This window comes from Petaurus breviceps, unplaced genomic scaffold (genome assembly GCF_028583685.1).
Source record: "Petaurus breviceps papuanus isolate PSGF00001 unplaced genomic scaffold, PetGlider_PUasm1.0 90845, whole genome shotgun sequence".
Classification (NCBI taxonomy): domain Eukaryota; kingdom Metazoa; phylum Chordata; class Mammalia; order Diprotodontia; family Petauridae; genus Petaurus; species Petaurus breviceps.
This window is the reverse complement of record NW_027187359.1, coordinates 4,905,592-4,922,130: the sequence shown is the minus strand read 5'-3', so window position 1 is coordinate 4,922,130 and position 16,539 is coordinate 4,905,592. Positions and strand designations below refer to the sequence as shown.

At 39.2% G+C, this 16,539-nt stretch overlaps 1 protein-coding gene and 1 pseudogene across 1 annotated transcript in view; one reads left to right on the top strand and one right to left on the bottom strand.

Moving 5' to 3' along the window:
* The first annotated feature begins 1,191 nt into the window (after positions 1 to 1,191).
* Positions 1,192 to 16,539, top strand: part of DNAJC27 (DnaJ heat shock protein family (Hsp40) member C27) — a 70,757-nt gene continuing 55,409 nt past the window's right edge. The window contains exons 1-2 of the mRNA XM_069071955.1: positions 1,192 to 2,785; positions 14,472 to 14,554. Of these exons, the coding sequence (XP_068928056.1) occupies positions 2,699 to 2,785; positions 14,472 to 14,554 (170 nt within the window). The 5' untranslated portion in view covers positions 1,192 to 2,698. The remainder of the gene's footprint in view (positions 2,786 to 14,471; positions 14,555 to 16,539) is intronic.
* Positions 2,807 to 8,343, bottom strand: LOC138149090 (small ribosomal subunit protein mS40-like; annotated as a pseudogene).

Sequence of the window (16,539 nt, the reverse complement as noted above, 5' to 3'; positions counted from 1 at the left end):
CACATAGAGTTACTTTCCCTCACTCCTCTCTTTTAGAAAAACTAAAGATTTACATTTTTTAAATTAAGAATTCAAAATTAATAAATAATTTAAAATTATCCTAGTGTAACATGCATCACTGGTGTGGTGAGTCTCTAAGTGGAATACTACCCACTGGTAGTAAAGCTCCATGTCTTGTAAGGGTTCTCTTTGTGTCAGGTAGCCAGAAGGGAGACAGTATAGACTTTCTCCTCCCACCCTTCTCCAAAGGACACTTTAATGCCTCCCAGGAGGGGAAGCAGGAGTTTTTGTATTCCTCACAGAGAGGAGTACTAGGCTAGAATTATATCTATCTGCTCCCTTAAATATTATTAGTCTATGGGATATGACCAAATTCTAGCTAACTTGTGATCACTTTGTCATTACTGGGGGGAAACAAGGACCCCAACTAAGGCTTCACTCCTTTCCCACCTATTACCAGTTTCACAATGAACACAAATAGCAAATAGAAAAGAGAACCCATTTATCCAAATTGGTAGCAAAATAGAAATTAGAGAAGGTATACATAGAATATATACCAGACAATACAGAGTGAAGGTACTCTCCTACTAGGAGATAGCTCAGCTCAACTAAAAGAGATAGTTTTGGATCTCATTCAAGAGGTAGTTCCCCAGTCTCTAGAGTGACAAGGGGGGTAAGGGACATGATAGATTGCTGGCTTCTCTCATGTCTTACCAGTCTTTTCTTTCAGCAACTTGAAGTGGGATTAGCCTCTTTCATCTTCCTTCCTGAAGCTGGGAGCCTGAAGCAATTTGAAGCTAGAAGAGTCCCAAAGAGGACTGAAGGAGGATGCTCTCTGCCACACTCACTAACTCTGCCCTGCTCCTCATGCAGAGCAAACATTCATCTCCACCAATAGAGAATACTATATAAGTGGGGCTTGGGACAAGGATTACAGTAGCCTGAAATTTTTGGACTAATCTAAGAAAGAAATCTTATCAGTCATCAGCCATCAATTCCAAAACAATATCCTGCTTCTGTTCTTGTTGGCTTCCCCTAAATTCAGTCCAGGAAGGACTCCTCCCTGTAAGAAATTAGTGACAAGAAAAACGACTGGAGTCCTGGACTGATCCACCTAAGAGTTGTAGCCTTTTTCTCCACATTCCCTGAAAGGATTGTTGTTATTGTTGTTGTTTGTCCTTCCTTTTTTTTTTTCTTTTGAAGAGGACCAATGACATGACAGTGATATCTTGACTTGGTTGTAAATTGGATATGTGATGCACAGTCGCACAAAATTGTCAGCTTCACTCTTTCTTCCAGAGTCACTGAAGTTCACCGTCAACAAAAATCAAGATGACTGGTGTATCTTTCAATCTCTGACCAAGCTTTAAGCACTCCACAGAACCTGCTTCAGCCACCTTCATGGCCCTTGGAACAAATCATTCTCATTAGCCCATTCCAATGGTGGGAAGTCTTTACATGCTTGGGGTAGACATCCCCCTACCTCACTGGTGGGTTTGAGGCCTTTTGGTGACTGGAGGATGAATGGAGAGTGGAGAGACTTGAGGTAAGGCAGACTCACCAGCAGGCTATTATAGTAGTCCAAGCATGAAGTGATGAGGCCTTACACCAGGGTAGTGGCAGTATCAGAGGAGAGGAATCATGGTGTGAAGTATTGATCAAAACCTAATTTGACAGACTGCTATCGAGTTTTCAGAAGTTTTAGTTAAACTATGAGTACTTCCCTCAGAACCCGAGGTCTTTTGGTTTATTAAACACTATGCTAGTATTTTTGTTTGCTTCTATGTTGTGTGTACCTACCATGGATGTTGATCCATGTTTCTTTTTTAAGTAATTACAAATAGTTTTTTAATGACCACTACTGTGTAGTACAGTTTTGAGATCTGGTACTGATCTCTACTTCTTTTTTTTTTTTTTTCCATTTTACCCTTGAGATTCTGGACCTTTTATTTCTCCATATACATTTTATTATTTTTCTAGTTTCATAAAATAGTCTTTTGGGAGCTTGCTACAGCACTGAGAAAATTACCTTAGATAGTAGTCATTTTTATTATATTGCCTCAACCCAGTTATGAACAATTAGTGTTCCTCCAATTATTTAACTCTATTCCTGCAACATTTTAAAATTAGTCATAGAGTTGCTTTCTGGGTTACTATTTGTGAGGGTTGAATGAAATATGTTAAGTCCTTTGTCAGTCAATAAGCATTTGTAAATCTTAACATGCTAAAGTGGTACCGGTAATTATTAATTTGTGCTTAGAGTCCACTGCTTTTTTTTCTATTACTTACACTGCTTAAAGGGTACTAGTCCAGTGAGGTCATGAAAGATCAGGAAGCTGACAGAATGAAAATGAAAGCCCTCGAGAATCACAACGGCCCTCTGACTGCAGAGCACCATGGAAGGAATAACACTCGCGGCCCAGAAGGACTCAAGGCGACGACCCGTAGGGGGAGGGGAAGTGACGTCACGCCCTCCCTAGTCTCCTCGCGAGACTCGTCGCGAGCCCAAGGCTCACAGCATGCCTGCTGCTCGGCAGCCTGGCCCGCTATGGCGGGTCGTGTCACTGAGGGGGCGACGGTGACAGCGACGACATCTGCGGCGGCTCCCCGATTGGGCGGTGGAGGCCCGAGAGACGGACGAGCTTAGCGAAAGAGGAACGACTACGTCCTGCTCGTTGGCCCCGCGGCTGTGAGGGCAATGGAGGCCGGTATGCCAAAGCGGAAGGAGCCGGGCAAGTCCCTGCGCATCAAAGTCATCTCCATGGGCAACGCAGAAGTGGGGAAAGTGAGTACCGAGCGCCAGGAGGGGAGGGGCACTGCGAGGGGCAGGACTGGGCGGCAGAGCCGGCGCCCATTGGCTGCTGCGGCGGCCACTCAAAGGTTTTAGGCCTATCCACCCTTTTGCCCCGCCGCGGGTAAGCTGGGGAAGGCGGAAGAGGACCTTTTCTAGGCGCTTTAGAAATAGACGTTTGAGTTCAACGTTCCTCGTTTTATATTGAAAAAGAACTGAATCCCGGATGAAGTGACTTACCTGGAGGCAGGCGACTTGTCCAAGGTCACACAGGTAGCAGATGGTCCAATCAGATTTGGAACCTAGTACATTGACTCTAGAGCCAACGCTCTTTCTACTGCCCCAAGCTGACCAGCCCCTCAAATACAGCCCCCGAAAAAGATTAAATACCTGCCCCGGCTTAGGGATAGAATCAGGATATCAGAGATGGAAGCGACCTCAGAGGCTATTCAGTCCAACAGGCTTCTAAATACGATAACCAACAAGTGGTCATGCAGCCACTGCTTGAAGACCCCCGGTCATGGGGAGTCTTCTCACTACCTTTAAAGCCAGCCTATTCCAGTGTTGGACCTATTTTATTGTTAACAGATTCTTCCTTCTCTTCAATTGACCCCTTCTTCTTCTAGCTTCTAGGCATACAATCTAATGAGTTGACATAGGAGCTTTACAAATCTTAAAGCACATTACACATGCTAACTATTTATTGTTGGAGTCTGTAAATTTGGGAGGGATATTGGAGGTCATCCAACCTGGCCCTGTTGGAAGCAGTCTGGTTCAGACAGCAAGTATTTATTTTTATTTCCACATTAGTCACGTTATGAAAGAAGAGTCAGAATAGAAGGGAAAAACCGAGAGAAAGGAAAAATAATAAAGAGAATATAGTATGCTTCAATCTTCATTCAGACTCCATAATTCTTTCTCTGCATGTGGATAACATTTTCCATCATGTATCTTTCGCAATTGTCTTAGATCATTATCAGGAAGCATTTATTAAATGCTTATTATGTTTCTGGCCCCGTGGATTAAAAAAAAAAAGACAGCTCTTGCCCTCAAGGAGTATATATTCTTATGGAGGAGACATTATGTAAATAACTAGGCACCTAGAAGATATTTGCAATATTGATTGAAGGCAGCCTGAGAGAAGACCTCTTGCAGAAGGTGGGATTTGATCTGAATCTTGAAGGAAGCCAGGGAAACCAAACCATGGAAGTAAAGTAGAAAGAGCTCAGGATCTTGAGTCAGGGATCCCAGGTTCAATCTCTCTTACATCGTTTATTGACTGGAGAACTTTAACTTCTCTGGGTCTCTGTTTCTTCTTCAAAAGGAGGAGCTTGGACAGAATGGCCTGTAAGGTTTCTTCTAGCTCAATCATCCCTGACAGTCTCTGCTTTAAAACCAAACAGTGAGAAGTGTTCTTTACCTGACAAAGGAAATCCTTTCCATCTTAAAATAGCTCTCATTATTAGAATGTACGTTCTTTTTTTTTGAACCTAAATCAGCCTTCCTGTACTTCCAGTCAGTTGGAAGGAATTGGCTGTGGTCTCACACACAATAGTTAACCCTGGGCTCACAGTCAGCATTTAAACCCAGGTCATCTGACTTCGAGTCCAGTGATCTTATTACTACATATATAAAGCCACAGTTCCCTGCTGATAATAATATAACACTTTGCAAAGCTTCAAACTCTGTATAAGTGTGTTGTTATTCTACAAAGGCTAAAATTATATAGTCTCCACTCTCAAAGAGCTAGTATTTCTTTTTTTTTTAATAAAAGTTTTTATTATAAAGGGTTGACTTGACAAGTTAGGCACCCCCTACTCCTGAAATTTAAAAATATGGGGTGCGGGAAGCAGCATGAAGTGAAGTCGACCAAAAACATTTATTCAGACAATGCTTCATTTTACCTTCTCCCTGTTGTCTCTTTTCCTCTAGGTCAGAGCTTGCCATTATACTACCCATTTCTAAAAAAGGGTAGGGATAAAAATCAGTTCAGTTTAGGCATCAGAACTTTCTAACATCCATCCTTAAGCTCTGGAGCACCACAGAATATATCCACCACTTCCTTTCTAGGGGACACTTGTAGATTCCTCTTCCTCAGGGAGAACATTAGTTTGAGATGCAAGTATGGGCATCATTTCTGGTGGGGGTCCACTCTCTTCCTTAAGATGGCCTCAATATAGCCTTCGAAGATGGGCCAGCTCTCTCTCAGGTGGCAGCTGCCAATTGTACCATGGATACCAGGAGGTACCTGCAACTAGGGCAGGAGCCACTGGGGTACAGCCCACAGCTCCATGGGAGTTGCTGAAATCAGTATCTCGTGGCTGTACCAGTGGGATGTGGTAACTTGAGAAAACCATGGTCTCTGGCCTTCAGGATAGCCTCTGTCAGCTTCTTATGCTGCTTCATACAGACACCTGTGTATGGGGCATGGAAGATGACACCTGTGTGAGCACACACAAACTGTTCCAAGAGCTTCACATTTCTTAAGTCCATATGGAGCTTCTGATCATGGCAGATAGGGCAAGGGTTCCCAGCAACTTTGTTCCCTCGAATGCATGTCTTACGGTTCGCTGTGGTGGGATACCACCTTTGTAGTTTCGTTGATAGTCAGCCCAGACTGGGCAGGAGCTATATCGAGCCAGGTATTCTTCAGTTTCCAGATATTCCCAAGGAGCATCCTGATAGAGGGAGACAGGAATGGAAGATTCCTCCTTTGGTGCATAGAGCCCGGGGAGTAGCCTGCACCCAGTTGAACCCTCTGACAGGTGTGAGGCCCAAGAGCCATCTAAACAGAATTAGGAAAGAGGTTGCCATCTTGGTGTACGGTTAAGGGAGGAGCGGGGAAAGAGCTATTATTTCGATAAGGAGGGAAACGTGTATATCTAGTTAGCTAACAATACAAACTATATACAAGATAGAGGGAAAGCATTAGCAGCGGGGATGACCAGGAAAAACCTCATGCAGACTTACTTGAGCTGAATCTTTAAAGAAACCAGGGGTTTTATGAGGTAGAAGTGAGGAAGAAGTATGCTTCAGGCATCGGGGGACAGCCAGTACAAAAGCAGAGATGGAGTGTCCATAGAAGGCACTTAATAAATGCTTCTTGACTTGCCTTGACTTTTTCTTTTTCATGTACCTCTCCAGGAGAACATAACCTTCCTTGAAGGTAGAGAGGGTTCCATATTTGTATTTGTAGTATCCACACTATGCCTGGCCCATAGTAGTCACTTAAGGACTTGTTGATTGATTTGTTACTATGTCTTAGCAATTTTTCTTGTACATCATTAATGAAATAAGCCTTTTCCCTGTTTACTTCCATGTTTCTTTAGGAAGCTTGGTTGACCTGAAAGAGACCTCTGGATGAATTCAGGGGAAACTTTGGTGGTGGGGGGCAGGTGCATAATTTCTATCAAGTTACACACAGAATTGCCCTTGTCCAGATTTTCAATTTAATATACTCATCTTATTTTTGACCATCTTTGTGAAATTTCCCTCAGGCGAATTTCACCTTAGTCATTTCACTTTGGCTGGCTCTCTTCTTCCCCACCTCTTTCCTTGACACTTCAGACAGAATTAGGCTAGACCCACTGGGGACCTGACAAGCTATGTTTGGAATGGAGAGGGGAGGGGTGTTGTAAGAGAGGGAAGAAAAAGTGAGAAGAGAATGATGAAAGAAACCAGTCATTTCCTGAGGCAATATTTTGAAGTAGGTGATGATGATTCTCTCTAATACCTCTCCTTTCTTACCTCCCTTTCCTCTCAGGGACCCTCTTTCCCTTCCCTCAGCAGCTCAGGTTTCAACTGCCCTCCAAATGCCCCTTTTCCCCAATTCACTCAGGCTACTCTCATTTTTCCTTCTCCATCTTCCACCAATGCTTCATGAACCCTTTGATTCCATTTTGACTTACCACCTCACCCCATCAGGACTTATTTTCCCTCATTAAATCTTAACCATAAAAACATGAAATCATAACATTTTACAGTTGAAAGGGACGTCAGAGGTTATCTGGTTCAATCTATACCTGAAGCAGGATTCCTTTCTGCAACATCCTTAACAGAGTACTCAAGCCTTTGAAGACTACAGATAATCCCTGTATAAAGAAATTGAGTGGATTGCAAGCACATTTGGTAAATGTTCCATATTTACCTTCATTTCAAGTCATTGAAGGAAATGTTAGACAAAAAGAGCCCGATTACATCCCACTAGAAACCTCTCTCTAGTTTGACATTGAGCTATTATTACTTACTGCTTCTTGGATCTGGTAACAGAATTAGTTCCAAATCAAAATGTAATCTAACATCTATCATCCTTGCCTCTTCCTCTTGTCCACAAGATACTTTTAATGATAGATTGACATGTTGCTCCCTGAAATTAGGTATACTTTATCACAGCATTTTCCTCATCTGAGGATGTGATAATCCTGTCAAAAAAAAAAAGATGAGTTTAGTCTGTAATGACTTGTTCTTGATGAACACATATAAGTTTAAAGTGATCACCAGCTCTCCTTTCAAGTTCTTACAGACCTTCAGTAATTCATTCTAAAATTTTTGCAGGCTTGAGCATCAAGATTGGCAGACTATAATTTGAATAATTCGCCTTCTCCTTTTTGAAAATTAGAACAGTAGACCCTTTTCAGTCTTGCAGCCTTCTCTGCATTTTTTCAGCCTCCGCAGACCTTGGCTCAGCAGTTACGTCTACAGATTGTTTCAGTGTTCTGAAATGTAGTTCATTCAGGCATCATGACTTGAGAGTGTTAAAGTGCTTTCTTACCTTCTCATCATCTTTCTTGGTAGACATTTTTATTCTGCTTTTAAAAAAATTGGCATTGATAATTTTTGCAGTTCCAGCTAGAGCCTTGGGGCTGCATCCAGAGTTAGGGGCCAGGATATGAGAGATCTAATAAAAGACCCTGGAAAAGAGCATTCAAGATGAGCAATAAGAGAACCAAGAGAGAACTGGGTCATAACCCACAAAGGACAGAGTACCCAGTAGCAGAGGTTAGTCAAGTGGAGAAGGATGAGGACTAAGAAACAGTCCTCGAATTTGATAATCAGGAGATCATTGGTAAGAGACAACCTCTTTGTCTGCCGCTACTTACAGCTATCCTAAACCAGTTAAACTAGGTTTCCTAGAGTCCAGGCTCAAATGTTTGCTTGTTTTTGCTTGCCTCTTTCCCCTTAGCAATTGTCAAGTGACCACTGACCAAGATTAAAGAGACTTGATCTTGTTACAATTTTGTTAGGAACTAGCTGCATGACCATGGGCAAATCACTATACTTCTCTGGGCCTCAGTTAAAAGATGGTCTTGAACCATATGATTTCTTTTGTTTTTATATGACATACTTTCTTCTACTGTATTACTTCCCAATCCTTCCCAGAAAGTCCTGTTATGATAAAGAAGGAAAAAAGGAAAGAAAAAACTTAAGTAGAACTAACCAACATATTGAAAAAAATCTGATTTTATTTGTAGTGTTCTGAATGCATGGTCTCCCATCTCTGAAAAGAAGGAGGGGAGATGTCTTCCTATAGTTCATAGGCAAATCTTGGTCATTATGATTTTTAAATTAATTTTTTTTTCAATTAACACCTACCTTCCTCCAAGCCCCCAAAAGAAAAAAAAAAGGCCCAGCAACAAATATGCATAATCAGGAAAAACATGTTCTTACATTAATTAACCTTGTCCAGAATTGCATGTCTTACTCTGTATATCTATCACCTTTCCATCAGGAAGTATGTACATTCTAAATCATCAGTCCTCTCTAATTGTGATTGATCGGAACTCTTAAATCTTTCAAAATTGTTCATTTTTATACCATTGTTGTTTGTAAAGCTGCATGAGCAACCTTCCAGAAGAATGCTACTGTGAACAGCTTTCAAGATTCTGATTATGTAGTATAGTGAACACTCTATTCAATAACAAATCAGAGCAAAACATTCACAGTAAATCAAGGTACAGCATTCACAATATTACAACGTATCACAGAAAATCACAATATAGTATTCACAACAGCTTATCATTAAAATGGCCACATAGTTTTCACCCAAAGTGGTCACAATATTTAGAACCAAGAACAATCATCTCAAAGTACAATAGTGAAAGTCCTCTACTCATGGAGCATGCAACTCAATCAGTCACTTATTCAACAATCAATTACAAAGTATCATTAATCACCAAGTACAATCCTTAGAGAAAACACAAACCCTCCACCCCTAGGTCACTAGTAAACTACAGTTTCATCATTACTCAGTACCCAAGGAGAGGTCTTTTCATCTTGACTAGGGGCCGGTTCTTAGATTCCCTGGATCCCCTTCCATGGTCCCAGATTCTACCTGGATTCACCTGACCGTCACCTGGGTTCAATGACCGACAACTCCCAGTTCCTTGTCCAGCTCTCTGGGTAGGTTCTGCTTCACATTGAAGGTCACAGGGTCCAGTCCATCTCAAATCCTTCACAATTTCTGCTTCTGGGAATTCAAGGCTCAGCCAAGCCACAAAGTCCTTGCATCCCAGTCATACTTCCACAGTCTTCTGCAGCTCATTTAAAAAATCAGAATCACCTTATTGCCGGGGAGGAGGTGGGGAAGGGAAGGGAGGTATTCCTCGGCTCCTCCCCATCCTCCTCCGGGTGGCTACTTCTGCCTCCAGGGTTCTCCAAGAAATTCTGACTGTGCCTCTCTGAGGCTTTTCTTATATGTACAGCATTAGCTACTTCCTATTTCAGCCAACCCCTTCCTGTTATGTCAGGAACAGGGGTTCATACCTTCTGTTTCTTTCACAGAGGCTTGATCAGTTACTAAGTGCTAAAGTACTTGCTTACTTGCCAATACAAAGAGGTCATTACATTACCATTACAAAACCATCTTGGTTTTGCTTACTTCACTCTGCATCAGTTCAAAATTAAGTTCAAGTGATGCCCACATGCTCCCCAGCAAGCTGTATAGACTTCTATTTGTTGCTTTCCCCAGTTATGAGAGATAAGTTATGCTCCTGTTCCCCATTTCTTCCCTAGTATGTCCTTCCTTCCCTTCATTCCCTCCCTTTCCTATTTTTCCATTTAATATCATCAGACTCTAACAAAAACCACTTTAAGGTGTACCATCTTATTTGACTTTCTGACCCCTGATGACATCGATGTTCTTAGTGGATGGTTGTATCACACACACACACACACACACACACACACTAGAATTCAGCCACTTTATTCTTTCAAAGTATTTTTTGAATATTTACTTATTACTATTATTATTATTATTTGCTTCGCTTTTTTATATTTCTCTTTACTCCTTACTTCTCTTTACTTTGTAGTTCATAGTTTATAATCAGTTCCAGTCTTTCTATTATGAATGTTTGGAAGTTCTGTTTTACCAAAAATCCATTTTCCCCCTGGAGGATTATAGTCTGACTTTCAGGATAAATTATTCTTGGTTGTAAGTCTGTGTCCTTTGCCTTTTAGAATATCATAATCTCTCTTCCCCACTCCTTTATAGTGATAGCTGTTAATTCTTGTGGGACCCTAATTGTCATTCCTTGATACTTTCTGGATACTTGCAGTACTTTTTCTCTCACCTGGAAGCTCTGGGTTTTGGCTATAACTTTCCTGGGAGATTCATTCATTCATTCATTCATTCGTTTGTTTATTTACTTATTTATTTTAGGGTATGACCAGTAGATTCATTCTCTTTTTACTTTGTCCTGTAGTTCTAAGAGATCTGGGCATATTTTTTTTAATTAAAAAAATATATAATTTGTTTCAATCAGTGAAATCTGCCTTTTCTTCTCTGCCATCTCCTCATTCCCCCCAAAGAAAAACAAAACCAAACCCCTTTTGTAATTACATATAAGCAAGTAAAATAAATTCCTACATTGGCCATGTCTGAAAAAAATTTTTGTCAATCTGAGTTCTGAGTTCATCACCTCTCTATTGTTAGGTGGGTAGCATGTTTCATCGTGAATCCTCTGGAATGATTTGGTCATTGTGTCGGTCAAAGTACTTCTGCTGCCCTTCCTTTCTTCTTTTTGCTTGGATAAGGTTTTATATTTCTTGTGTCAAGCTGTTAATTCCCTTTCCAACTCTTTTTCAATAGCTCTCATTTCTTTTCCAATTATTTCCTCTAATGCTCTAATTTCATTTATAAAATCACTTTTAGCTCTTTTAAAAAAACAAATAAAAAGAATTGTTACTTCATTTTTTGCAGGAATTCTGGTTGAACTTATACCCAAGTTGTGTTTTTCTTTGAGGCTTCACTTATAGGTATGTTGGAGTTATTCTCCTTTTCTGCGTTGGTGTCTTAGGTATTCCTGATCTTATAAGAACTCTATTTTTTTTTTAATTTTGTCATTTTTCTAGCAATCTGTTCTAGGACATCTGGCATTGCTAGCCTAGTTGGGAGCTCTAGAGGCTGAGCCTGTGACCCTGGCCCTTCTAGGAGCCCCCTGTGATGCTGTCCTAGATGGGGTCTACAATCAGCTCTTAGAGCTGAGTTAATGCTTCAGGCACTGAGCTAGAAGTGGGAGTAGGGGGTTGGGTGGGGACTGAGTCTGACATCAATTCTAGACATCTCCATGCTATTAGCCTAGTTCAGAACTCTGGGTACTGAGTCCACGAACCTAGTGACCTTTATTCTGTACTTCTTGCTTTGGTCACTTTCCTAAAAATTAAATTTTGTAAGTTGAATTTGTGATCTTGGAATGGAAAGGTCACCCATTGTAGCTTTTTTCTTTGATTTCACAATTACTTCTTGGTCTGGTGTTCTTAGATTGTTGTTGGAATTGTGGGGGTACTTGAGCTGTATTGTTTTCTCTTCACCACCTTGGCTGTAACTTTTGGTCACTGTAATTTTGCAACAGGAAAGGATGATCTTTAAGCTCCCTTCTAGTTCCAACATTATATGTTTCTTTGAGAATGCAGGTAAACAGGAGAATCAGTAGGAATGGTCCTTTCCTTTTTTGATAGGATAGCACCATTGAATATCAGGAAGACATTGGATGATAGGAACAGGAAAGAGATTTGAAGTAGAGAGTTTAACTGAGGGAAAGAAAAAACAAAAAAGGAACATAGGAACTCCAAATCCGGTCTTTGTTTACTTCTTAATTTTGAAAACAGATAGAAACTAGAAGTATTTTATGTCATACATAGTTAAATGTAACTTTGTGGAAACATTGATCTTAGAGTCTTAGAGATCTTTTTAGCTTAAATAGAACCCTCCTGAGATAAACACACTCCACCACCTTTCACCCTCAGATCTTACCTTGCACATCAGATCTTATCTTGCACATCAGGGAAAACTTAGGCATTATATGTGAATACTAGCACTTAGCCAAGCAAATTCAGTGAAAAATGAAGCCTTTTTGGTATCTTAGGTAAGTTGTAGTCATTCCTGATAGTTTTTATTTCTCATTGTAGCACCTTTTTTTGGAAGTCACTGTGCTAAGATAAGCAGTATAAGGGTAAGGAGAAATTAAAACGTAACGTCCCTCAGAGTCTATGGGTTTGGCAACCTAAACCATTTTGGGTATTTGCCTGTCCATAGTAGAACAGTCAGGAATACCATGAACTTTAATTCTTAGAGGTTTTTTAAGTCTTGTGCCAGAGGTGTCTAAGTTCTTGGGCTTCTGGTTAGGAGAAGAGGGAGGGAAGGATGGTTCATTCCAGAGCAGCTCCCTAAGGACAGTGGTTTATATATAAAATTATGTGTAATTACTCTGGAAGTTATGCCTTGCTTCTCCTGTTCCCCAGCCTTGTCATAAAGCTATTGCTTCTCCCTTTCCCAGTCCTAGCTTTGTCAATAAAAGCTTTTTTGAGTGCTCTCTTCATTTAAAAATAATGACAACACACTTATAGGATTTTTAAAAAATTAATAAACTCCTTTAGCAGTATAAAGCTTTTACTTATTTATTTGGAATGAATAAATATGTTTGAAATGACAAACTTGACCCTATTAATAGCTTAGGGTTTCTACAACTCTGGGGTTACAAAATATTTACATATGTGGTTATAAAATATTTAATACTCAAAACAACCTTGTGAGATAGGTAGTAATAGTATTATTTTCTTCATTTTATACATAGAAAAACTGCGACTTAGGTTTTTATGAATAATAGAAGAAAGAATAGAAGAAAGTAAGAAGAAAAAAATCTAGGATGAAAAGGAATTAGCTAATGATAGAACATTGCTTCTAGAAGGCATAATGGGATGAACAGAAAGCAGAGAATAAGGATTGGGGAGGAGGAGGTCTGAGCTGGAAAGGAATGGGTCTGAGGAAAGGTTGAGGAAAGGGGTTTTCACTTTAGTAGATGGGGACTGCAAATAATTCAGATTAGAGGTGCAGGATTTAAGAGTTTGCTAGCCATAGGACTGTTAATCTGTTAATTTGGGTTATCAATTGCTTGGAGCAGGATACAGGAGGGTTGACAGTGATGGTGACCTAGATAGTCATTTGGTGACGGAGGCCACTAGTTCTAGACAGCATTCAACTATGAATGAATTGCAAACCAACACTTTCAAGAGGTTTGTTAGAGATGTCTGATATTTGAAAGAGACTAATAATAAGCTGGTTAACTATAGAGCCAAGACTGCAAAGGAAAAAAGTTCAGAACAGGTATGATGGACTGAGAACAAAGAAAGGTAAAGGAAAAGTTTGGATTTTGATGATAAACGCTATATTTAACAGAAGTAAGACTGAGGGAAAGATAACAAGAAACGGAGATTGTATTTAGGTAAATTTCTGAGATTACTGAGTTGGAAGAGTTTCTGGTGATGGTGTAGTATAGATTTGAAGGTAGAAACCATTCTTGTGAATTTTCTAATTGCCCTGTGAGGCAATATGTTAAGACTGTATGATCTCAACTCCCTAAAGAGATGTGTTTTCACTGAATTAAGATTTAATATTATAATTTAGCTTTTATAGAAGGCAGCATATAAGAGATACCCACTTAAACAGTATTTAGATGTATTTTGTAAAAACGTAGTCAAAGATATTCTGCATTCTGTTAGCCACTGTCTCCTATGTGATACTTTTTCACTTGATTTCAGTGGCAGGAAAAAGTTTCTCTCTTCAAGGAAACTTGATGATTCTTTTATCAAACAATAAGAACTGTGTAACTCATCATGTTTCCTTTTCTGCCTTAGTTGTCAGGAAACTTAGAGATAATTTCAGTGCTCAGCTGCTGCAATGAATTTATGCTAGGTGCCTGGTAAAAATTGATTTTTCTGCACCCTTGAATTGGTTTTGTTTTTAATTAATTGTAATTGACTTTTACATTACTATGTTTAATTTAATAAGCTTCATCCTTTGGGAAATAGAGTGAATATTAAATAAAATAAGTTTTTAAGTGCTATAGGAACTTTGAATCTCTTGTATATAAATGAGATATCCCTTTATCATCCCACTGCACATCTTTATATTGTGGAATTTTGTTTTCCAGACTTTTGCCCTTTTTTTCTTGGTTATGTATTCCAGTTTTCTAGGAAAAAAATATTTTCTATAATATTCAGGAAAGAGATTCTTTTTAGTTATTCTTTAACATTCTTCTTGGAAGCACTTTATTTCTTGACTGCTTCAAGTATTTCTATTGTTAAGATCAACCTCTTTTCTAGAACATAACAATGAATTTTGATTTTTATATGTATGTATGTGCCTGTATATATTTACTACATGTTATTATTTTATTATTTTTAGAGCTGTATTATAAAACGTTATTGTGAGAAGAGATTTGTGCCCAAATACCTAGCAACAATAGGAATTGACTATGGAGTTACAAAGTGAGTATATTATTTCTTTTAGATTATAAATTGCACAGGAAATCAGAAATCCTATTTCTTTATACTTAATAGTATAGATTTCACTCTCAGAGTAGGAACTATGGTAATACAATTGAAGAAAATAGGAATAAAAACTCATTCCAAATATATAGGAATTGTCTAAATTGACAGATAGAACTTTTAAAAAAAATTTAGTTTCTGTTAATGCAAACATTTTCATATACAAAAAGTGGAAAGTGAATTGCATGTGAAACTGATTTATTATTTTATTATGTATAGTTTCTTTTCAAATTACATATTAAATCTAATACAATAGTACCAAAATTACCTTGCTTGCCTGTATCCTTATCTGAACTTGCTTCTTTCTGTTCACTTCTGTGTATTTTTAAATGTTTTATTAATGCTTTCTGTGATTTTTTTCTTTTTTGGGGCGGGGGGGTGTAAAATTATAGCTACCCATCCACTACTCACTCAACTCCCTTTGCCCCAAATTAAAAGTCCTTCTTTGTAACAAAAATATACTGTAGTCAAGCAAAACAGATCCAAATGGAAATTTTCAAGAAGCTATAGATGTTTCTATGTTATCTTTTCAGCAGGTGTATCTTCAGAGCATTTTTGTTACTTCTGAACTGCCAAAATACTATGTGGAAAGCTTTATAATTTGCTTATTATTCAGTACTTAAACATTTCTGACTTCATTGACCTGAGTGCTCCTTTCACAGATACATATGGCAGCCTCTTAGTAGATGGTTTTCATGAGTTGCTGTGGCTAAAAAGTATTGCTTACCTGATTACTCACCTTTGAGTGATCAGTCTCTGCGAGCTCAACTCCATTGGTCCTTAAGACAACAAACATACGTACTCTATAACAACTTGATCCATATTTTCCTTTCTTACTTAGTATGACCCACTAGAGGTTGACTTACCCTACAAAATCTTCATGAACCCAGGCAATGAGCAATCCAAAGAAAGTTTCAGTAGAGGTTAAAAGAATTCTACCAGGAGAAATGTCCTTTCCCCTTATTTGTTTATAGTTCCTATAGCCCATTTGTGACTCCTGTCTGATGTCCTCCAATAAAATAAACATTCTTTGGGGTGGAGGCAACTGAGTGTAATGGAAATAGCATTGACTGTAGAGTCAGGAAAGGTGAAGCTACTTGAAAGGATGGATTGTTTCTTTCTTTGAGTTTGTATCCCCAGTGTCTAGAACAGTGCTTGGAATTTAGTAGGTGCTTTAGAAGTGTTGTTTGATTGTATAATTGAGAGATTAGCTATAATTGTGAGGTCTGGCATTCACTTAACTTCCCTGGGTTTCATTTTTCTCACTGGGAAATGAGGGGGCTGGACTGGATGATTTTTTAAAACTGAGTACTTCCCAGGTGTGGAGAGATGTGATACAAAAAAACTATAAAGCATTATCCCTTCCATCAGGAAACAGTAAGGTACAATGCCCAGCAAATAGGTAAATAAAAGAAAAGAAATTATAGACTCTACCAGTAGTGCCATGGGGAGACATTCATTTTTGGCTACATTGGCAGCAGTAATTTTGGAGGAGAGAATCTATATGGTGCCATAGGTGATGAATTTAGGGATAGAAAGGGCCAGAAATTACTTTGATTTTATATCTATTTTGGAAGTACTTAAGCTTTAATGCTTCAGTGAATCTATGATCTTATTGATTTGGATCTTTACCTCTTCTGAGTGCAATCCATCATACCTTGTCATACTGTACAGTTCTTGTCTGTGTCATCCCAGAAGCCAGAAGGTAATAGGAAAGGGAAAAGCCAGCAAAGCCAGTGCCAAGGCAGTGTAGCCTACCAGTATACCTAAGAAATTGACACATTTAAAGCCTTCAAAGCTGTGTCCAGAGGCAGAAAAAGTGAATGACCCACTCAGCCCCAAACTGAAAACTTTGGCAGTGGGCAGAGATCAATGGGGTAGCAGCATTCAGACAAGGATATCTTTGGCCCAGGGACTCTGGGTCT